At 40.5% G+C, this 24,733-nt stretch overlaps 1 protein-coding gene across 4 annotated transcripts in view; it reads right to left on the bottom strand.

Moving 5' to 3' along the window:
* The window catches only part of Dip2c (disco-interacting protein 2 homolog C), a 221,672-nt gene that overhangs the window by 71,167 nt on the left and 125,772 nt on the right, over positions 1–24,733 (bottom strand). For all 4 annotated transcript variants that reach the window (XM_013504713.1, XM_013504714.1, XM_013504715.1 and 1 more), the window contains 6 exons: positions 13,654–13,793; positions 11,022–11,158; positions 9,422–9,630; positions 7,700–7,814; positions 6,962–7,163; positions 624–733 (listed from right to left, as the gene is read on the bottom strand). In XM_013504713.1, coding sequence (XP_013360167.1) covers positions 624–733; positions 6,962–7,163; positions 7,700–7,814; positions 9,422–9,630; positions 11,022–11,158; positions 13,654–13,793 — 913 coding nt within the window. The remainder of the gene's footprint in view (positions 1–623; positions 734–6,961; positions 7,164–7,699; positions 7,815–9,421; positions 9,631–11,021; positions 11,159–13,653; positions 13,794–24,733) is intronic.

The following is a 24,733-nucleotide window of genomic DNA, read 5'->3' as shown; positions in this document are numbered from 1 at the left end:
TCACCTAGCAGTCCATACAGAATGGGATCACCTTTTGGCTATGGGAAATGAGACCTCTTTCGGTGAGCTGTCAGCACTGTCAGGACTGAATAATTATAGTGAGGACTTGAAGCTACACAAGACATGAAATGCAATGTTGGGGGGCAGGGTGCCTGGAAGCTCCAGAAGTCACCAGGGTTCTCCCCGGTAAGGAGGTCTGGCTGCCAGAAAGCAAAGTATGGATGCCTTCAGCAGGGTGACTCTCGGGCAGTGTAGGATGCACATCAGGCTGGCGGGGGGTAATTAGGAATGAGGGGTAAGGGGACACTGAGATGGGACAAGTGTTCCCCAAAATTCCCATCGGTCCTGCCAGTTGTGGGGCGACATCACTGACTCATTTTTGTACTGTTAGGAAATTTTTTAAAACATCATATAAAAATACATGTTACATAATGTTTTTCTTACAAAATTATAGGGACATCTGTTGCCAAGATAGAAGGGAGGTAGGATATCACCAAAGATACAAAATCAGCAGTAGGTGGGGGAACTACCACAGTGGGAAACTCTAGGGACAGCCGCTCTGTGACAAAGCCCCTTAGTCAGCCATTGAGTGGGAGGGACACAGCCTGAGCCTTTGCTCCTACCTTCCGGGCCTGGTCATTGTCTTCTATCTGACCCAGGTCTCTGCCACTAGCTTGGGCAATCCTCTTCCCAGACACCAGGTTTCCCACCATCACAGAGGCAGGGCCAATCTCTGGAAGGAAAGAGAAATAAAACCTTGAGACCAAAAATGAAACTCCTTAAAACATGACTTTCAACTTGGGTACAGAGCTTATTCTAGGAAAACCCTTTGAAAGATTTGGCTTTGAATAAATCTTATTGAAACAGGTTTCAAAGAAATCACTAAAATGCTAACAAAGACAAATATAAACACACTCTGATTAGGGGTTATACAGAAATGACACTTTCGTTATACATAAAAACCCCTTAGTGCCCCTCCAAGTCCACTGCCTTTATTTTCCAGTGAGTGTGAATCCCCCAGGGGCGCTGAGATGTAGTCAGAGAAGGGACTACAAAAATGATATAGAAGATAAGTAGAGAATTTTAAAGCATGATGTATTTCAATGCTACATGGTCAACTTCTGGATTATGTCCACTCTTGTTCTCTAGTGTTTTTACATGAGAGTTGACCAAAGACAAAATATTATACGTTTTAAATAACTACCTCTTGGGATAAATTTAGAGAATAAAGGATGGGATGCAGAAACAGTTACCCACGTACTTCATTGCCCGTTAAAGGTTTTAGGTTCTCTCAGGCCCACAGTGAGATGTGGAAGGATATACCAAAAGGTTACTGCAAAAATCAAATTTCTACTTTATTCCAGTTAATGACTCAATTCCCAATGCACTTTCCTAGTTTGTTTTTTTTTTTTTTTGAGACAGGGTCTCGCTGTGCATTTCAGGCTGCCCTTGAGTTCACTTTGTACCCCAGGCTGGTCTCGAACTCACAATAATCCTCCTGCCTCAGCCTCCCGAGTGCTGGGATTACAGGCATGTGCCACCGCGCCTGGCAGCCCACTTTCCTAGTTTATAAGAACAGTCTGTGAGAGCCCTAATGCTGGAGCCTGTGTAATCATAAGAATATGCCTTATATACACAGCTGAGTCATCTTTTAGTTTTCCCATGTGGTATTTGTGGAAGACTGTCTTTTCTTAGTTCTTAATAAAGTAACAATGAAAGATGAACAGAGTTTTCACATTTAACAAAACAGAAAAGAAAATTTGCTAACAGCCTGCATGCTGGGGTGAAGGGTGCTGCCCTATGGTGGAAGCAGGGGCACCAACTGCTTTTTTAGAGTAATTGAACACCCTAGTGGTGTGCACCCTGCTTTACTAGCTGTTCCTTTCCTATCTTTAGGATCTGTTTTTTTGTTTTTTTGTTTTTCTGATAATTTATCTTCTTGTTGGTCACTGAGAGCTGGTAAGACATTACTAGGAAGATTCCTCTAAGAAGCCAACTTGGAAACTGACTTACACTGGTTTAAAGGCTTCTCCGTAATTTTTAAAAAGAATTCAATGTAGGGAAAGAAAGCGAACACTTGGAGGGATATGAGGTCTTTACAGCAGTTGACTTGGTACGTCTTTGTTACTCTCTGCTTCTTTGTCAATCTTCTCTTACTAAGCTTTAACGCTGGTTGCATTATCTGAAGGTTAAGTTTGGGACCTTATGCATACATTTCCCAATGTGGATCTTGACTGCTGCTGAATCTCATTTACAAAATTTTTTCTTACTTGGAATCAATGATCTCTCTCCCCGCTGAAATGAGGTGGGCACATAGAAAATGCTTTTTTAAAAAATGCACTTACAGTCAATCACAGCCTCTCAATTTGAAAGTATAAATTGAGATTTACCCAAAAGTATGTATTTGAGATTCATATTTTTTCTTTCTTTTCCCACTCCCATTTATACATTTACATATCTGCAAGCTAGCAATTTTACCTCTATTATTAATGAATTCCTAACACACAATGCTTAACAAATTCATGCAGGGGACAAAAGCAGAAGTTTCATCTCAGAGAGCAGCAAAACACAATTGTGAATGAGAAGCAACACCTTTCTCTTGAGCAGTTCCTCACACTGTCCTCCAGCAAGTCTGACAAGGTATCCCCCAGGGAACCTGTAGCCGTGGAGTGGTGTTTATTTTTGTAACTTTCATAATATTGTTGCTAACTCATTTGACACATTAAGGGTCCACTAACACTTTTGTGCTAGATTTCCTAATCTTACACATATCCTGTTGTTAAAGTAAACAAGAACTCATCCAGAAGAAAAGGCAATTTAGTTGTCTATAAATCTTTAAAATTTTAAAGGGCTCTTTTTCAAGCACCCATCCTTAGGCATAAATGTCCCCAGTAAATGTTTGCTTTGGCTGCCAATAATAATCTGTTCAGAGTCATTATAAATGTTTACCCAAAGGAGACTTAGAAATAATCTAGTCCTATTTCCTCAATGCTTATAGGACAGTGAGGCCTTGAGGCAACATCCTCTAAAGCCTTTTACAGGCCATTGCAGAGCTATGGAAACTCAGACAACTCATGGGTCTTCATTTCAGCTTCCATTTAGTATTTGTTTAAAAAGGTAATAAGGACAAGGTAAAAATGAAGGAAATCAGTATTTGGGGGATTGCAGGTATAGCTCAGGGGTAGGGCACAAGCTATGTGAGGTTCTGTGGGGTTCAATCTCCAGCATGAAAAAAAATATTTTTTGTGGACACAGAATTATATTACCCTACCTCTTAATTTAACAAAAAAGCACACCATCTGTTAACATATAATATAAATAATACATATTATATAATTTCTTCATTTTTTAAAAGTTAGCAGTCACTTAAAGCTTTATTTAATAAGCTACAGTACTGGATCAAAGAGTTTCCAGATCTGCTGGATCATCCTTTCCCACCCTATTCTTCCCGATGAAGACTTTCTTTGGGTGCCCTAACATTCGCTGTGGTAGTGCTGGCCAGAGAGTGAGTGGCCTTAACTTTAGCTCACGGATAGATTTTTTTCTGGTTACTCAGTTTCTTGACATTGGGCAAATGAGGTGAGATCAACAGTTATGAAGTATATCAAGTATTTGCAAATAATCCTCCCTACAGTAAAAATTTTGACAAAGTCAGAGACCACTATAGGTACAAAGAACCAACTCCCAGGCCTTTAGCCTATTAAACCCTAAAAGAATAACTTGTGTTTTCTTTGGAATCAGTCAGAAACTTAGGGTGTTTTTCCATAACTTGTGACACTTCACTTGAGCCCACAGGTGTCCAATACGTAACCAACAGTAGAACAAAGCTTAATATTCATTTTTTTATCCTTTAATACTTTAATGAATACAGGTGTTACTCATTCAAGAAAAGTTAGCAGAACCACAGTCAACAGCCCTAAATTAACCTCGTCTATCTCACCCCCTTTCAAGACAGAGGACACTTAAGAGTAACTGAAGTAATTTTCAGGATTCAGAAGAACATATGACTATCAGCCTCTACAAGGTCCACTTGCAAGAATCTCCCCCAATCCCTTGGAACAGGGCCTAACATCACCAGTCCTTTCCTTGAACCAGCAGTCACCTGGGGTCCCAGAAAAGACAGCCTCACTTGCCTGAAATCACCACAAAACAAGATAACCATTTTATGAGAACGAAACTGCCACCAAGTCATAAAGATTCCTCCAGAGCTACAAAGCTAGAACACAGGTAATGACTGACTGGACCTAGTCTACCACAGGCCCTATAAAGCTGGTCTCTGTTTTTTCAGTGGACTGGTCTGACCTTCTTCATCAGAGTGAGCCCTGCCAGTTACTCAAGCTGCAGTCCTTTTTTATCTTCTTTTACTTTCCAGCCAAAGCTTTCCCCCAGCAAATGAGTACTTCAGTTTTAATTTCCATTTCACTAAAAGGAAAGACTCATACTATCTGGTGACAATTTGTTCAAAAGCCTGTTTTCATGAACTACTTAACTGTTGGACTCTATAAAGGGGACTTTAAATTGAGGACACCCTTGTAAGTTCTGCCACTGGCATAAACCCTGACACTGCAGAATTAATATGACAAGAAGAGCAATTTGTTGCCCTTTTGTTATGCCCATAGAAGGGTAATTCCTTGTGTTTTCTAGGGGCTTATAGACTGAAGGCAGTGTAGCCATACGACCCAAAGAAATGGATACTTCTGTCAACTGCACCTGTACCTTTGACTACAGCAACTACATAAGCCAGGGATTGAGATAATAAAATGAAAATACAAGGAAAAAAGAAATAGAAAGAATAGTTTAGGACATCTAGAATATAAGACAACAATTTAAAAAAATATGTAGACAATAAAAGAGCAATAACAAATAGTAAACTGAACACGTTTGGAAAAGAGAAAACACAAAACGTATCTGAGCGGTACAGAATAAAAGCAGTGGGTTTGAGAGTCGGAGATGGGTTCAATCTTGGAAATAGCCCAAACATCCATCAGTGGATGAATGGATAAAGATGTGGTTCTTTTATACAATTGAGTACTTTTACTACTCAGCCAAAAAGAAGGACAATTTTTCTAGAAGGATAATCTTGAGATACTTCTAGGTAAATCTAGGTAAATGGATGCACTTTGAGACTGCACTCAAGTGAAATAAATCAGACACACATGGGTAAATACCACATAGTTTTTCTGGTGTGAGAAACTGAAAGTGTAAATAAGGACCAAAATGTATGATAGATATTGTGAAATATGAAAAAAATGTTCAAATGGGAAGGGGATCTAGGGAGGAGGGAGAGGGAAAGGAAGGAAGGGAAAGAAAAAACAAGAAGAAAAAAATGGAAACAAAGCTTTTGTAAATAGGGAGGGGAAGAGGGATTGAAGGGAGGGTAGAAGAACAGAAAAAAAAAAAGAATCAAGATTATCATGTACAGGTACAAATACCCCATGATGAATGTGATCATTATATATACCTAAAATGTTCCAAATATACCAATAACTTAATTTTAAAAAAAGAAGATAGGTTCAAGTTCCTTCGTATGCTTGAGTGACTGCTTTTCTTCTGCAGCATCAGCTCCCTGATGGTGAAACATAATTTTTGTGTGTGTGTGGTGCTCAGGGTTAAACCAAGTGTTTTAAGTATGCCAGGCAAGCACTGTGCCACTGAGCTACCCCTGCAGCCTGAACATGAAACTTAAGAACATCCCTTCTCCCTTCTCACCTACAGAACCTCATTGGCAGAGGTACAGGTAGCATCCATAAACGTCAGGACCCAGCCCCACCTGGAGAGGTTTTCTCTTTTTCCCCTGGTGGTGCTGGGAATGGATCCCAGAGCTTTGCACATGTCACCTAAATGCAGGCAAAGTTTTCAGAATTTGTACCTATGTTTACTATGAAGTTCACTAGATACATCCACAACTCCAATTAAGAAATGCCAACAAAACTATGCCAACAAGGCTATAGATTATGTTGCTATAATGCTCTACCCAACATTGCCATTCTTTATCAGATGGTAGCACATAGGCCAAAACTATAGGAAAAACAGAACAAAACAGAAATAGGGGATGGGTGGGGACATACATAACAGTTCTTAGGAATACAAACTTTGTGCTTCATCTCTGCATTCTAATTGTGTAACCCTGGATAAACTCTTAAACTTTTCTGTGGCTCTTGGCTCATATCTGTAAAATGGAGACAAGACATTGTACTTCCCAAGGCTCTATGAAGAACTGACAGTGGTTAAGGCTATGCTGTGCACTGTGTGATATTAGTGAAGCCTGAGCTTTGACCTCACCTGTACATGGCAGGTGGGAGCCTCTACCATCACGTTGGCCAAAGAGTTCCTACCTCACAATCCAGTGCATTCTTATAATAAATTCCTTTTGCTGGTAACTGTATGTAACCTGATACAGCATGCTTTATTTAGGTGCTACATCAACTCAGAGAATGGATAATGTGTTCTCAGACTGCAAAGCGCTAGAAAAACTTTTACATAGCAATGTCATAAACAAACAGAATTCTTCAGATTTCAAAGTTATTTTCTTCTGTATTATCTACTTTAATTCCTAAATTAGCCACACAAAATATGTGAGGATGTATTACTCTCAAGTGAGGAGACTGGGACCCTAAGCTGCCATGGCCACCCAGCTAGTGACTGTGCAACATCCAAGCTAAACCAAGCACTGATGTCCTACGCAGAAGGCTGGGCACCTCCTTCATTCCATAGCTCAGGGTAGACTTGGCTATTCCAGCTTAGCTGGTGGATTCTAGCCATTCCTGGTCATGGACATGCCACATTACACACCTCTAGTGAGGAGAAGTTTATCCCTAGGAGTGTACGGCCATATGGAGGCACAAAAGCAGGGAAGGCCCAGGATCCCCTGGACACAGCCTTTCCTGCGCAAGTGCAGAGGACACACGGCTCAGGTGCCCAAGTGAGATGTGCTCACACTGTGCAGGATGGTCAGATATACCTGGTTGCTTCTGCCGAGGCTTTGGCAAATTCGTGACACAGGTGTGGGGGCACATAAGGACGTTGCAGGGGTGCAGCGAGCCCTCCAGGAAAAGCTGCTTTGTTTCAGACAAGTGGATCCCACCAAGTGGGGTTTTGGGAAGGGTATTTGCTGGCACCAAGGCCAAGCAATAAACTCCAACTTGATGTATACTGTCAATGGCCTAAAATATTAAGAAAGAAGGAATCATATTATAACAGGAATTATAAACAGTAACATTTAATAGATGGTATATTTATTTAGCAAATATTTATACACACAAAATATTGTCTATAACATGCAGAAGCACATCCAGTATAAACTGCTCTGGGTGTAAAATGGCTAAAGCAAGAGACAGGGTTTTCTTGCTGCATTCATCAAACTGAAAAATTTTACACTAGACCATAAACAATACAATCCAATACAATACAAAAGAGAACTGGAAGAAAGTGTACTCTCCCAAGACCCTACTAAAAACCCAACCTGTGACTGTCCTGACATGAATGGTAGGAATCAGCTGTGCTAGACCCTAGCCCCTACCCAGTGCTCTGTTTAACTCATTTCCTGCATAATTCATGGGATTTCCAATCAAGAAGAGCAAAGGAAAACAGGCACTGTATGGATAAAAGCGCAGTGCATCAGGGTCAGGCCATAATCCTAACTGAATAAGAGAAGCTGACACTAAGACAAAAAGGAAGCTGCATGACAGGGCAGTGAGACCTGGAGCACCCTGCTCATCCACTGGAAGCTGTCTTCCTCCGTGGAGTCCGGCCTCTGCTCCGCCACGATCACTATCCTCTCATCATGGAGGACGGTCACAGAGAACACAGCTATCCTGAGGGGACAGAGGGGAACACACTGTGATCATGAGACAGAGACGTTCTCCCAAGAACTCCCGCCCCAGTATGCCATTTTGCAAATCAAAACAATACTGAGATTCCATCTTATTCCAGGAGCGGTTACCATCCAGATTGAAAAAACCAAGAAAGGCTCCCGAGGCTGTGTGGAAAAAGGAAACTTCTACACTGTTGGTGAGAATTTAAAGTAGTATAACTCTATGGAAATCAGACTCCTCAAAAAACTGTAAGTGGCAATTCCATTTGGCCCAGCTATCCCTCTTCTGTATCTTCCTAAAAGAGTTAAAGACATCACAATTACAGTGATACATGCATATCCATGTTTACAGCAGTACAATTTGTAATAGCTAAATCCTGGAAGTGGTCTGTATGCCCATCAACAGATGAATGGATAAAGAAAATGTGGTAGTTATACATAATGCAGTACTATTCAACCAAAGGAAGGATAAATTTGAGTATGCAATTTATAACTCTCAATGTTTACATGAACTCAGGAGATCACGGCTCTCACTACCCTTCACAGAGGCAGACAAACTGTAAACTCCTGCACAAACCCTAATGGAAGGACAGCTTGGAGGTGAGGAGAAGACAACCAATGCTTGCAAGGTACAATCAGCCACATCTTCCCTGGAGGCTGCCTTTGGTGCCTGTCAGTACAGGAGTAAGCATGTGATTATAGGACTTGCTGACATTTAGGGACCCTTAGGCACTTCTTGAGTTTGTACCTGTGAAGGAATATCCTCCGTATCAGAAATTTTGTTTTAGAACTCATGGTTCGCTGCTGAATCTGTCTGCTTTGTATGGTCAGCATGAAATTGTGTCTTCTCTAACATCTTGTGCAAACAAGTTCTATTTTAAAGGCAATCCATAGGCATAGTCAAGTATCTACTTTCTCCTGGTTCCATTTGCTTGCAAAACGGAAATAAAATTCTAAGGACATTCTTCATATTCTTCAAATCAGCAAAAACAAACAAAACAAAACCCTTTAAGAATTACAGGAACAAGTTTTAACATTTACTAGGCCTCTGCTCTGTCCCAGGCAAGTGAGGAAGGAAGAGGAAGAAAGAAATCATGGGAGATTCATGAAAAAGGAGCAACTGACTTTCTATGCAAACTGTGACTATTTTCTGGTCTCTTGGACCTGTACTAACATGAATATTTGGCTCTTTATTCTGTGCAGTTATTAATTAGAAACAAGTTTTTATTTCTGTTTTGTTTTTCTGAGATAGGGTCTCACTATGTAGTTTAGGCTGGCCTTAAACTTGTGCCAATCCTCCTGCCTCGATTACAGGTATGAGTTACCTACCATGGCTGACTAGAAATAAGTTTTTCAAATGGATATTTTTATTCAGCTTAGAAGAGAAGCTAATGAATATATATTTATAGAGCTGAGGAAATGTCTATAAAATCCTACACATTTCAAACTAGAATCTCAGCAGTTATCTGAGCCCAGTTGCTTCAAACTTAACAGGAAAGGAAACTAAATCAAAAATAAAGAAATTTACACAACTTTGAAACCCTTTAAAACTATATGAAAAGTGCAGTCTTCAGAAAAATGGATACTTCACAGATGAATGCAACTAACCTTCCTCTGTAGACAAATTTCATGGGCTCCACGGCCAAGGCTGTTGCCACGATGTCATCAGCATTGTGTCTGCGCCCACTGACCACCATCAGTCCGTCCATCTTACCCACCACAAAGACGAGCCCACCAGGGCCGACAAACCCCAGCAGGCCTGTCCTTATGAATGGATATTCGCTGATTGGAGCACCTGAGCTTGTCATGGGAAACACCTGGGAAGACAGGGTGCTTATTAGGCACCTGCTCATGGTCAGCTGGTTTAAATTTTAACTATTTTCCTGAAAGTAACTGGACCTGCTGCCCTATTTCCAATGACCCTACCAGCATGGAAGCCCCATACAGATGCTGGCAGTGTTAAACATGGGAATGTACATTCCACTCTTAGCAGAGTGTCAGCCCCTTCTCCTGGGCTTCTAGGTGATGCGCAGGGGCCTGAGGCTGGCTCCTCCTACAGGCTCTGAGCCTCTGTACACAAGGTAAGCAGAAATCATTATACTGCTCACAAACACCACTAAGTTCTTTTGTTTATAAAACTATAGCATAAAAGTGATAAATGGAGAATCAAGGTGCAGTGTAAACAACATATGTGAGTGATAAAGTAACATCTCTAACTCATTAAAATGTTATTTTCCTCTATTGCAATCATGTGGAAAAGAAAAATATAAAGAAAGCAAAACAAATGAGTTCAAACTCTAAACATTTTTTTCTTCAACCCTGCATATAACTTACACTGAAAGGAAGGAAGGTTATTTAGGCTGTACCCAGCCCAAGTTTCAGAGAATGTTAGAGAGAGCTGAATTCACTCAGCAAAGCCATCCTAGCCAGTGACCAAAACACAGCTGTTCAGCTACATTCCAAACTCTAGATATTCAGGAATGTATCCCCCAAACAGTATTTTCTTATATATAACCAGATATTATGCTGCTTCTAAGGCCAGGGATCATTTAGTAAAGGGATAAAAGTGCTGAGAATACCATGTCACAGCACTGAACAACCATGCTCATGTGTTTAATGTGTCTGCTCACCACATAGCACATGTAAGCACACGATACACATGCATAGCACACATGCACACCACACATCACCTACATGTGTTTGCATAACATCCACATGGCCACACAGTCACCACACACGTGTGTCCTTAGCACACACGAATTTGTGCCACTAAGATCATCTAACATTCACATTTGTTCAAGTAAGTTGTCACCCCTAGACAAGTGCAGTGTAGGCTGTGAGACTGTAACGGGAGGCAGCTGACTTCCCCAGGTGAGACATGCAGATCCCTGTTCCTTTATCATCCTCCTGTCACCCAGCACTTGCATTAAATAGGTAGAGGTGAGAGCAGTAACAAATGAGAAAAAAATGATCATTTTTGAGAATTTGCTAATTTTTTTTTACTGTAGTTATAAGAGCCAGAATAATACCCATAAACAAAATTTATCAAAAACAATAAAGTGGTGGGAGAAAATGCAACCATCTTAATAAATACAACAAAAAAAACACTAACACAGTAGGTTTCTTATCTGTTTCTATGCATCTGGCCTGCCTGTCTGATAATGGACCACAGTCAGAGCTCTTGGCAGAGGATCCCCCACTGACCTACCTCAAAGGTGTTCTTGGTCATGCCGGAGAGGCCATAGTATGATGTTCCTGTTGCCACTGCACACACACACAGCTCCCCGATTTCATCTGTTCTACACAACTGAGGTATCCCATCGGGCTTCACTGAGCACATGATGGCTAAAAGCAAACCCAGAAGCACACAGAGAATATGAGGAGCAGGAGTGAGTGGTAAGAATGGAATCACAGGAATGTAAATGAGGACAAATGAATAGAAACAGTATCTGGAACCAAACTCCAAGGGTAATGGCCAGGTACTCTATTTCCCTAAACAGTGATGATTTTTCATGTAGCAAAATGTCAGATTTCATTGTGGTGGCACCAATCACGTCAACTACCTTAATTTTAATGTGTAAATTGCAGTTAAGGGAAACACCACTGTCTGCCATTCAGGTACAACAAAGATGTACAAAATAAATGTCAAGGTCACATACTGCACATATATCAGCAAAATGGGAGCAATTTCCAAAGTGAAACATAACTCTGCAAATTAGGAAACATGAAATACTTGCTTTTAAGTCTTTCAAAAGTTCTCTAAATTTAAAGCTGAATCTAAGCCTCCAGAGTCCTAGGAAGCTGGAGCCTTTGATTTCAAATTCCCTGTTAAGGTGAGTCTTTCAGAGAACATCACCTGAGGGCTTCAGTGTGCGGTGTAATGGTGCTGAGTTCTCATGATCTAGCCCACGCTTTGATGTTTGCATGTCAGCATCCTACCTACCACCACTGCAAACTACAAGTGTGATTAGGTAGTCAAGAATCTGGTGCCTTGGAGAGACAGTGTGTATACAGAGTGAAGATGGTGCTAGTTGGAAAGTGCCTACAACTTCCAGGAAACTCCGTAGTGAGGTAAGGGGTGTAAGAAATGGAACTCATGTGCACATGCAAGTTAAACTCAGTAAAAAATAGATCACACGAAAACTACACTGAAATATTCACCAGCAGACTGGTAAAAATCAAAACATTGAATGACACACTGGGAAGGAACTGGAAAAAGGGGTCCTGACATCTACCAACAGCATCAGGATAGATCTCTATGAACACTCTGAAAGACTATTTAGCGTTGTCAAAATCATATGGGCAAGTTTCCTTTGAAACACAAATCTCACTTCCATTAGATACTCCCCACACCCTGAAACTGGGATGAGGTTCTTCCCCACCTCAGAATGCAGCAAGAAAGTGACGCTCACTCAGATGAGGAGGGTTTAAATCAATTATTATGCATTCAAGCAATACCATACTGCCTGGAAAAAAAATCAAGCCCTTTGAGCACTTACAAATTAATTTTAAAATACAAAACACGAAGATATATACAGTACTCTATCATTACATGGGAAAAAAAGCCAAAAACCCTAGAGACAATACACAAATGCACATGCATGTGGGGCATGTCTGTTCATCTCTATAGCTCCAGAGTATTTCAGACAAGAGACTTGGGGTGTGTGTGGATGTCTCTAGTGGACAGAAGTTTTGCATTCCATAACCCTGAATCTTTTTATGCTTCTACCATGGGTATCTGTTTATCGGAAAAGTAGTTTTATTTTTCCTTTTCTTTTTGATAAAGATACGGAGCCAGAGAGCCTGGCTAACACTGGAAGTATGCAGTGGGCCTGGGACACACAGAATTAGGTGGAATATGACAATAAAGGCAAAGTTGCTATGACATGGTAGCATTTCCAGAGTTAAGAGGAGGAACAGAAATACGCTTATGACAATGTGTGAATTAGAAGAGTATGAGGAGAAAGCCAGTGCCAGCACATACTACTTACTACAGAGAAGGACAGCGATGAAGTCCACCTCCATGGGGGCTGTCTGCCCACCAAGGACTGGCTCAGTGCTTGGATCCCTGCAAAGGTCCCCTTACAACTCAGTTTGCTGCATGAACGGGCTGAAGGATAAGCATCACTGCTCAGGTGTCAATATGATGTCCTACTATGCACTAAGGAAGGAGCCTGATTATGGGTGGGAGTCCCAAAAAGAAAGAGCCCCTGCCCCCACTCTGAGAGACAGTGAGGAGCCAAAATGCTGATGTGTGTGGTCCTGTAAGAGAGGACCCAAGAGCATTCTGCAAATAAAAAGGAAGTGGCCAAAGCACACTGACTGCAGGGCTGCGGAGCAGGTGGGGTCCCTTCAATCAGATGGCTCTCCTTATGTATCTGTAGAAATGGTTTTGATGGCTTCATTGCGAAAGGTACACTTCTACAAATTATATAGACTCACATCCCTCAATTTTTGTACATGTCTGCTCACAGCCTCCTGTGCCTTAGGGAAAATTGAGCTCGGGTGTCCAGCTTTGGCTGAGGCATTAGGATAGGGATAGGGAGCTGGCCTCTGGTAGAGAGCAGGAAACTGCCAAGCCCAATGTGGGCACAGAGCTAGCAGAGGATCAAGGCTTCCCTTTCCCACCTTGTTGAATGTTTCAATTTCCTCAAGAGAAGAAGGCTTGCCCTAGGTGTCTGAAGCTTAACAAAGATTGCAAGTCTGGTGCTCAGCCTGAGGGCTCACCCGAGAAGGACGGAGTGACATGGTAATTACCGGAAGAAGAAGAAGATAATGTGTGGCAAAAAAGCATGCTCTCACTGATGAATCAGAAGGCCAAGGCTGGGTCCCACACTTACCTCCTGGCATGACGAGGCCCACATCTTGTACTGTGAGCACTGACAGCTTTTCCTCTGAATCCACACGGATGACGCCGTAGGTCAGCCCGTGCATGGACAGGACGCCCCGGCCTGGTGGCTGGTTGCTGTCATCTGTGGGCCTAAAACCACAGGTTTATGAGTACAGGTAAGCACAAACCCATACGCATGCCTATCAGCAACTACATACATAGGTAGGCAGTAACCTGTGGGCTGCGGCCACCTACTGGAGGTAAGGTGGCTGCTACACTAGGCTGTGTTCAGGAGTGCTAGCTAGCTTGCTCTGCTGTGATCTACCTGTGAGCTTATGAATTGTACCTCTGATTTCCCAGGTATTTTTAAGAACAACTTAGAAACATGAAGATATGCTCCTCTTACTTCCTGCCTCTCCCTCAGGTACACATAGCACAGACTCTTGGATCCATCAAACCATAACTCAACTCCCTGCAAAGTCTGGTTTTCCAGACTTTGGAAAGAACACAGATCAGATCATTGTACAGGAACAACGGAAGTCCTGACTGTCCAATGTCAATTCACATGCACACTGTCTAGGCTTATGCTCAATTATAAATAAGAATCTAAAATAAGATTTAAGCTATGCCACTGTGGCTGCCAAGTCTGAGTGAAAATTATCCGGATGATAAGCATGCTGCTGTAAAGCCATTTGTGGGTCAGAAGGTCCAGGCTGAGTTAAAGGACAGTTTTGAAAGACGACACATTCACCATCTGTCTCCATGCTGTGCATGGGCTTTTGGGTTCTGGCTCTCCCTACCTTCTGGCCCCAGCCTACTCTCTCTCCAGTGCCCCAGCTCAGTCTCAGCCTGGGTCTTCTGCACTGGTTTCTGCCACTACCCAGACTGTTTCTCCATCTGACATCCACATGGCTCGCTCTCACAGTCATCAGGGGATGGCTTGAATCTGGCACTTATCACCTCCTAAGAATATATTTGCTGACCACTCTCATCTCCAAAGCAGGTGCCATCTGACGAGGTGTGAGGCCTCTTCTATCTGTCTAATCCTCCCAAGAGCAGGAAGTTGTCAGGTTACTCACCGCTATGTGCCTCCCCAAAAGAGTATCCAGCAAAAATATCAGTAATTAAATAAAAATATTTCCAAGATCATGAATTTTATCTCTGATGATTGAGGAGTCAATATCCAGGAAGTGAGAGGCCACAATTTAGGTAAGCATCACATTTGCTTCTGCAATTTTTCATGTATAATCTTTAATGTATTTTTAGGAACTCAAAGTTGAACCATAAATTTGAATTTGCTGTTTAATATTAAAATATAAGGTTTATAATGAACCTTGAAGACATAATTGGGACAACATAAAAGTTAGAATGTTTGAAAGGGGATCTCAGTTGAACCAAGAAGCTACTGTATTAAAATCATACACAAAAGAATCTTGAAATATTCTATGTGTAAGAATAAAAAAATGTAGTGCTAATCAGATATCAATATCTACCTAAATAAAAAACCCATCAAAATTACCTGGACCCAATGAGCTTAAACTCTAAAATTTTTGTTATTTTCCGGGAATTTTACTTGCCAAAGACCAAACAAATCAACTCTGAAATGAAAAGCAGAGAAGTTGTCAGAGGCCCTGCTGCCAATTCCTCCTCCTACTGTAGTCCCCCTACTAAGAATCAACATGAAGTCAGAAATGACAGGCCTCCATGTCTCTTATGAACTAAGTTGTTTTCATCCCCAAAATACAAAGATATGAGAAATGTCTGCTGTGATGGAATACCAATTATCCTGATCTGATCGTTTCACACTGTATACACGTACTGAAATGTCACACTGTAGCCTATGATGATGAACAACTACTATGAGTCAATCAAGAATAAAAATATATTTACAAAGAAAGATAACTCCTGGTTACCTATGATGCAAGCTTATCTGGAAATAGGATCTTTACAGACATAGCCAAGTTAAGATGAAGTCATACTGGCTCAGGGTGGACCCTAAATCCAGCTACTGGCATCCTCGGAAGAGAGATGGATGGAGAATGTGATGTAATAAGTGAGGCAGACAGGACTGCAATGGTCTCTAGGAGGCCTCTACCAGCTGGAAGGAGGCCTGGACAGATCTCTCTCAAAGTCTCCATATCAACCCTGCCCACACCTTGATTTTAGACAGCCTTCTAATAACAGGGTAAATTTCTATTGTCTTGACACAGAAATGTCTTAATTTCCATTGTCTGTAGATCATAACAGAGCAAGCTAGCACTCCTGAACACAGCCTAGTGTGATTGCCAGCTCATGTCCAGTAGGCGGCTGCAACCCACAGGTGGCTGCCTGTCTGTGTATATAACTTCTGTATAGCCAGCGAGTTTGTGCTTTGTTGTTATGATAGCCCTAGGAAACTGACCACTGACAGCAAAACCCCTCCCCAGGTAGGGAAGATTCAGAACACTCGTATGTAGTGACAGGAAACTGCAAACCAGAGCCAATTTATTCTTTTACACTACACTATCAGAGTTTGTTGTCTTAGTTACAAGATCTTCTTTTCTAAATTTATAATAGCTGAGAACCAAGATTTGTAATATCTTAAATTTATGAACTTTTTTATTACAGGAAGTTTTCTATTATTATGTTCATAAAATGATAGTGATGAGACTGAATATATACACACAAAATGTAAATGAGTGACACTAATCATGCATCAATTTAACCTACTACCCTACCACATAATTTATATTTAATGGATTTCCTTATCATTCAGAGAAAGCTCAGACCTCAGGGTTCTTTGCCTTCATATTCACTAAACAGGCAGAGGAACACATGGATTCCTAGACACAGTGGGCAGCCTCCCTCCTGTACCTCCCCAGTCTGTCCTCACAGACAGCAGCATCCTCCGGGACACCTGGTGTGGCCAATGGCCTCCTTCTTCTCAATGACAAACCTAATGCTTGAGTGGTACACACTGTGTACTGGAACTGCTCTCACCCTTTTGCACATGTAGACTTCCTTAAAACTCACATCAAATCTACTGAGGCACTATTATTCCCCAGTTTCATACTGGAAACTTGTATCTCAGAAATGTTAATTCAGTTGATCAAGTCAGCTGTGGGCACAGTGGGATTCAGACCCAGAGCAGAGTCCACACCTACACCTAACATTAGTTATCTCCTTCCTGGATGTTTCCCCTGCATCCAACCTTGGGACACCATGCATGTCTTACTCACTGCAGTTTAAATGGAAGTTTAAAAGCAAACGGTACGAATAACACACCAGCACACTCTCCACATGAACATGGCACAATAAGGCCAGAAAGACAGTCCCTGTTTGTGTTCTTCCTACCTCTGAAGCCTGCTTACTGGTAACCCATCAATACGTTCATATGCAAAGGTCCAGATACTCTCATATCTACTTACATATGAATTAACTGCATATACAAATACATTTACTTTTAAAGAAAAAGGGAGTCACAACATGCTATTTTGCAACTTGCTGTTTTTGCCAAATATACCTGTAGATCTTCCCATATAAATGTTTGAGTGCATAAGGTATGTATACGAACACACCAATGAATTAATCTGCCTTAACTGCTACTCAGTATTCAATAAAATGAATATATGATGATTTCATTCTATTTTTATACAGTGGAGAATATTTCTATAGGATAGACATCTGGAAAGCCAATAGAAGAATCCAAAAGCATACACATTTAAAATTTTAAGAAAGCCAAAAACAATACCATTTTACATTGCACTAACAGCATGTAAATATATTATCATTTTTCCAATTTATTAGACATGCATATAGCAGAGCAGTATTTATAGTATTTATATATGCATTGTTTAAATATTTATATATGTTAACAATGTGCTCTCTGTAGCAACCTTGTGCAGAGGTGAGGAAAGGATGTGTATAGCCCAAGGCTGTAGCTATGAGCAGTGTCAGACACCAAACTCTAGCAGGCTCACGAATCTGTGCTTCTAACCATGGGCTTAAGATACCTCTTAACAGTGCTGGCCAGTTCTGTACATTCAGCCAGCAATATCAATCAAAAGTGAAAAATGTTCCCAATTTGATAAGTAAAACACCAATTCTCTTTGATGTTATGATCTGTGTTCCTTCGGTTATTAATCAAGTTAGATTATCTTTTTCCATCACCATTTTCCTAGGAAGTACAAATTCCAAGTAGATAAACTCGATGGAGAAGTGAAAAAACAATTCTCATAAGCAGAATTCATGGAGCTTCAATATCATTTACTTTAATAATCAATAAGAGTAAATTAAGTAATGGCTAACAAAGACCTGGACCCATTTGTCAATTTCCAGACTGAGTTCCATGATGAAATATAAATGGTAGACTCACAGCTATGCAGCTCCATGTGTCTTACAAAGAATGAGTTACAAGGAGAATCATGTCAGCAATTTCCAGGAATGTAAGAAGGCAGCTTCTACTCTTCAAACAGACATGGGGAGAAACTATGTAGCTATGTATACAATACCTCAACAAAGTGAAGAGCAAAAGGAGATACAGAGAAAGGAGCATGCTCAGCCTTAGCCATGCGGCATCATGAGGAATGTGCTCTAAGGAAAACAGTTTCAACAGTGTATACCGCTTAAAAACATGCTGGGCATTTTGTTTTAACTTATCATAGCATTTCCAACCTCTGTAAAACATTCCATAAACCTTTACCTAATCTTATTGTGTAACACCTGAAGAAAGAGCTGCTATAAATTTCAGTGAACACGTATATAGTTTGATACTCTTGACAGCAAGCAAAGCCTGGCTGGGCTCCATATGCATTAACACACAATAAATGGAGTAAAGTAAATAAGCCATTAGGACAACTTCCATTCCCAGGGTTTAATAGAGTAACTACAACTACATCTGCAAAGTTGTAATGCTATTTGTCATTCTCGAAATCCTTTTGCAAGGGGGAAAACAAAAGTCCTTCAATACTTTCATCTCATATAGGCAATCTCCAATTTAGTAAATTTCAGTTTGGGAACAATGACATATTTGGAAAGCAAGGTAGATAAATGCACTTTCCTTCTCTTTTTCCTTGTCTACAATATTTACTGTAGGGTTTTCATGTAACAACTCATAGTAGCACATGCACAAAACATTATTGTAGTAATGCCAACATTAATAGTAGCTAATACTTGCTCAATTTTTACCATGTGCCAGACATTTTCATTCTTTATGAGAGCCCACAGTGCTCACACAGACCAATGATTTGGGCCCTACTCTGAGTCTCACTGTACATATGTGAAATCTGAGTCTGAGAAGGTTAAGTGCTGGCCATGTAACAGAGCTAGTGTTTCAAGAGCAGGGAGGAGCCCAGGTTGACAGACTTCAAAATATACTGACAGAGCAGGGCGCACGGTAGGAGCAAAGGGCAACTCCATCCCTGGAACTCATCAGCATAATGGGCATCTATTGTTCTTACCAAAGAACAGAGGAAAATTAGATTAATTATAATTTACTATATTGAGGTATGCTGTTTTTACCCTGTATCTTTCCCTGTGAAAAACAGCACAGTTATATGTTGCATGTTTGCCTGCCACTTGAGCTGTTTGCCCTCTGTGATGCCCCTCTGCCAAGCCACCCTGCCCTGCAGGGAGCCAGCTGACTATGGACTGAAACTACAAACTGTGAGCTAAAACCAAGTCTTCCTCCTTCAACTTTGAGTGTCGGGCATTTTGTCTCAGCAGAGAGGAAAGTAACTATGACAATATCCATTTTTTTTCCAAGAACATTTTAACAACTACAGACACAGAAAACCCAAGTTTCCCCAAAACGTGATCAAGATAAGTGACAGACCAACCTACTGCGAAAAGGGCTGGGGTAACAGAATAGACTTCTCTGGTTGAAACCATTACCCTTTGTGGCCTACCATGTTGCTTCTCTCTCCTTGGGCTCTTTTCAACAGACAAGTCATGAGATTCTGATAAAACAACAGGAGTGGAATGCTTACATTAAATAAAAAAATTTTTATTGAGGAAAATGTAAATAAACCCTATAGCATCACTTGTCCCTAGTAGACTTAAACATCACTAATTCTGGAGGTCACCCAACTACGCAGTACATTATTAAGTTCCCACTAGCACTGCTATGTTGGTTATGTTAATAGTTACTACTCGGAAACCTCAAAGGTATTTTTTCTGAAAACATCAACTCTTCACTTAGCCTAACATATCTGATGTGACTAAAATGGGGTAAAAGCTTGACATCCCTCTCTTCATATTCCGCCTATCTGTCCTTTTTGCTGACATAACCCTTGGGTCAGATTCTTTGCAGCTCTTCATGTAGATCATTTAAAAATATTTAGTCTAAGACTAACACAGGGTTAACTTGGCCTACGGCCTGGCAGAGCTGTCATGTGTTGTGTCTTTTTTTCTCTTCCCATCTTCTTTTCTGCCTCATCCTTTGCTTCTTCACAGCTGCAATAGCCCAAGCACCTAAAGTCCTTCAGCCCTATCCTAAAGCCTGGACCAAACTACAAGGCCAAACAGTTTGCAAGGGACTATGGTGCCACCTAAGAGAGTAACTCAGCAATTCCTAGGACAAGATGATCATGACTACTTGTGGTCCCAGTGTCTTCTTTTGCAATGCTGTCCCTGACTGGTAGAAATTTAACTGGACTCTTAGCCTATACCAGCAACTCCATAAGAGCTCGCTGCTTTCTTTATTCTATAGGCAGTTGGATGCTGTTTCTTCTTCAGTGCTGGCTCCCTTAAGCTGAATCCCCCATTTTCTGCTCCCATTAAAAGTGTTGCCTATGTATGCATTTGCAGTACTTGGATTAGTTTTGTTTCTATCATCTCTGAGTCAAAGACCCTGTCTAACTTCCTTGCCTACCCAGTTTAGTGCATAGTCTTCAGATAGTTTTCTTACTGAATATATTATTTATAGATATTTAGTATTTGTGGTCCAAATATATACTATGTGCAAATTTTGTTGTTCATTTACCTTGTCGAATTTCCATGTCCTAACAGCAACCTGTGGGCTAGAACCGGAAGGGACAACTTAAGCAAGGGGTGGGGCCACCTCCTTAGCTGTCCCCTCTCTCTGCACCTCCTGTCTCCATCAAAACAAACTTCTGAGTACAATTTAATCAAACCAAAAAGGAACACTCTCCTAAATAAAAGTGGTCAGGATGACTCAAACAGGAAAATACAGTCATTTTGCCCTTGGATGCTGCTTAATTAAGCCATATTTTCATTTTGATGATTCTCATCTAAAAACTATTTTGTGGCTGAAGAAGCTTTAAATTTTTATCTAAATTTCCAGATAAAATTACAAACAATATTGTAAAATTTCTCTTTCTATATTTAAAAAGCAAGACTAGAGATCTCTGGATCTCACTTTTCTAAGAAGTCAAAAAATACTTTAGAAAACCAACTTCAATTCATGGGCTAACTTTTTTTAAAATGCTAGCTTACTGGTTATGTCCTAGGTAGAAATCATTTATTTTTAATACCAGATGAGCCTTAGATAGTATAACACCTCCTTTGGATATCTTTTCTAAAGGTTTTCTCTCAGTTTTATAATTTCTAAGATGGACTCTTCTAAAAAGTGGAAATACAGACAAAGAGGTATCTCATTACTCTCTATAATTATTTTACATAATTATTACTTTTAACTGCTTATACATAAAGGTGCTGAAATAGTATCTAATACAGTGTAACTTTTAAAAAAATTAAAAATTAAATTCTGTTATCTGTATTCTGAAAATGAAACACATCCAGACAGCAAGCAATCTATACAATTGGAGCCAAAAATAATAATCTTCTGGTTCTCATTTTTCAATGTACCTTTGTGTTGTAATTCTATTGGTGAATTTATGTTGCCACAGTCATCTTCTATTCTACAACTACTCTTGTGAAAAGAGAAACACAAAATAGAACAGGATGCTGACAGCATTAAAGAAATCATTTTAAATGATTAATTTAAATGTCTTAATTTGTTTTCCATGGCTGAAACTGAATCCTACTGACACTGTTATTTATAAACAATAGAGATTTGGTTAGCGCACACTTCTGGACGCTAGTAGGTTCAAGAACAAGATGATGATATCTGCTTAGGGCCTTTTGCTGCATCATAATGAGATGGAGGGAAACTGCACATGCTTATGTCTCTCTTCCACTTTTTTATACAGCCATTATTTGCCAGCCTGGGGGTCCCACCCTGATGACATTATCTGATCCTAATTACCTCCAAAAGGTCCCATCTCCAGACACCACTAAACATACAAGTTGGAAGATCAAATTTCCAATACATGCACTGCAGGAACATAATGGACCCACAGGACTGGGTAAAAATATAGATTACATGGAAAGCCAGAGTAGACGTCACTAAGAATTGATGTTTTGCCATCACCTGTCTGATATGCATGAAGGTGGGCATCCATTAAACAGATACACCTAAAGAAAGACACCTGAGGAAGGTTATACATGAAGACAGGCATATTGCCCACCCTTGTTCCTTCCACTGCTGCAACTCATGTTCAAGAAGCTTAAATATCCTACAATGAATATTTCTGATTCTGTTTGGAAAACTACCTTTGGTTTTCTGAGAACACAGATGGATTAAGTGCCAGCAACGATTTGCCACTAGCAGTCTCAGCAGACACCTGGACGCACATCACCCCCTGCCTGGGTGCCAGCCCACCCTCCTATCCCACCTATCACTAGAGCCTGGTATTGTGTTCTTGGAAGCACCTCTGCACCCTGTTCATTCATTATGAAGTGGGATACTGGAGGTTTCATTGACTCTCACTCTCCAAAACCCTCCAGTACATACTCTTATGTGTGAGACATTCTGTGTCATTTATAGGAGAAATGATGTTAATATCCTGAATCACCAGTGGGCTTGCCCACTACCCCCACAAGCCCAGGAGCTCTAGAAGGAACCAGCCCTACTCAAGCTGGGAATGTTGATCCAAGGTCCACCCAGTCCCGAAGGCCACCTGAGCACCTTTCTCATAATTACCTCGTTTCTGACTGACATTTTTTACAGAAAAGAATTACAAAATGATGTATGTTCCCAAAGGGCCAAAAGTCTACAAATGGTAAACAAATACATCTGCAATTTTATCCTCACTGATTACCATAGATAACAATTGAGCAGTGCTTTTTAATTAAGTGGACTAAAAGCAGGCAGGCAATCAGCTGCACTGCGCTGTTTACTGAAAGTCCAATTTCTTCTTCATTACCAAGGCAGGATGAGCCATCCTAGGAAGATTATTACACAGAGGACACAATCTGTATCGCTTAGATACAACTGAGAGAAAATATCAATTCTCAAAACCCCTTCACAGCCAAACACTTGGGATGCAGTAGAGGAAGAAGGAAGAAGAATTAAGAACATGTTATGCACATGTACCAATGATGTACATGATGTCATCATTAAATACTGCAAACATGTACTAATGAAAATTCTGACAAATTGAAAAAGGAGCCCAACACTTTTCTTTAAAAATTACACGTATTAAACAAAATGTGAGAATTGTAATGCCTTTCACATGAGAGTTCATAAAGACATTTAAGAATGCATCCATTTTGTTCTTGTGCCAAAATCTATAAAGAAACTTTTCCAGACCCCACTTTAAGTGCCTTTATGAATCACTTTTTAAAAATTTAGTAATCTGTTTTCTTCACTCTCACACACAAAAAATTCACATCAAGTCTTCAGTACAAGGGGGATTGATGATGTAATGTGTTTTACTGTAGGGAATTTTTTAAAAATAAAAAATGTCTTCTGTATGTTTGAGAGAAGATGGTAACACATGAAAACAACATATAATGTGAAGTTATAGACCTTGGGTCATTGTCCAAAAACAAGAATTTATAACAACCCTCCCATGGGACACATTAATCCATATAAAATACCAGCACACAGGGCAATTTTCTTCTCTTCTTATGTTACACAAACAACCCAGAGAGAACGATGTTGATAAAAATGCAAATGTGAACACAGCTTTCATCAAATGTATTTTAAAACAAGTATAAAAACAAGAGAAAAAGAATTCAGAATACATACTAGCACTATCTTTAGGTGGATATTCTAAAGCTATCCACCACTGCAATGGAGTCATTATCACCTAAACTCACCTTCAGCAATCAGTGAATCTAATTACAGTAGCTAATTATACAGATTATCTTTTCATATACCAGCATTAAGTACTTCAAATATGTATTCCATCCATAATAATTAAAGAAAAAGCAGCTCTTTTCACAAGACCAAAGAGTGTGATCAGGGCTCAAGGAGAGCAGTCGGACAGGAAGCCTCAACTCAAGGCTATCTTTAACTTCCATCATACTATACAGTAATGCCCAACCCGACTTAGAATACTCTGATCATACCTTTGTATCCTTTTCTGTCCCTCCATCTATTCCTCAACCAGGGGGATGATGGAAACAGAAAATTGGCATGATGAAACCTATCACCCTGGATGCCAGGGAGGAACTCTGGGGAGGGGCCACTGTAACCTGCATGGAACATCTTCACTCCTGCAGTCACACACACAGGCTGTGTGCCATGCGCTGTACTGGGGTATGGATGTGAATCTCCATGTGTACAAAGCAGGTGAGATAGTAGGAGACACACTCTGCTCTCATTATCTCTGTGTTCTGGTCAATCTTGACCATGTAGCCATTTAAAACCCATGCCCTGCTCTGGGGAGTCTGGTTAGAAACAGGTTTCTTGCAATAGAAAGTATTCTCTATTCCAGAGCTCGCCCATAGCACTGGAATGAACTTTGTCTCCTGCCAAGGCAGCAATGTAGACATGCCTCAGGCTGCTGCCTAAGACCACCACCTGACTGCTGTCTCTCCTGTCACTTTCTTTGGATAAACCTGGGTAGGCTGTTGACAGCTGATGACAAGGCACATATCCTTTCTGCTGCAGCTCTGTCTCAATAGGCCAGATTATAAGAGCATACTTTAGGATACCAACAGCACCTACATCTTTAAATAAAAACAAATGAAAAAACCAGAAAGCCAAAACCACACATAATGCCACTCAAGGAACTGAGAACTCTATGCACATTATGTATGCATGTGCGGAAATGCACAGGAAAAGGCCAGGCCCTTAGCAG

This window comes from Chinchilla lanigera, unplaced genomic scaffold (assembly GCF_000276665.1).
Source record: "Chinchilla lanigera isolate Chin_1 unplaced genomic scaffold, ChiLan1.0 scaffold00091, whole genome shotgun sequence".
Lineage (NCBI taxonomy): Eukaryota > Metazoa > Chordata > Mammalia > Rodentia > Chinchillidae > Chinchilla > Chinchilla lanigera.
Note: the sequence above shows the minus strand (reverse complement) of the source record. Positions and strands in the feature narration are given on the sequence as shown.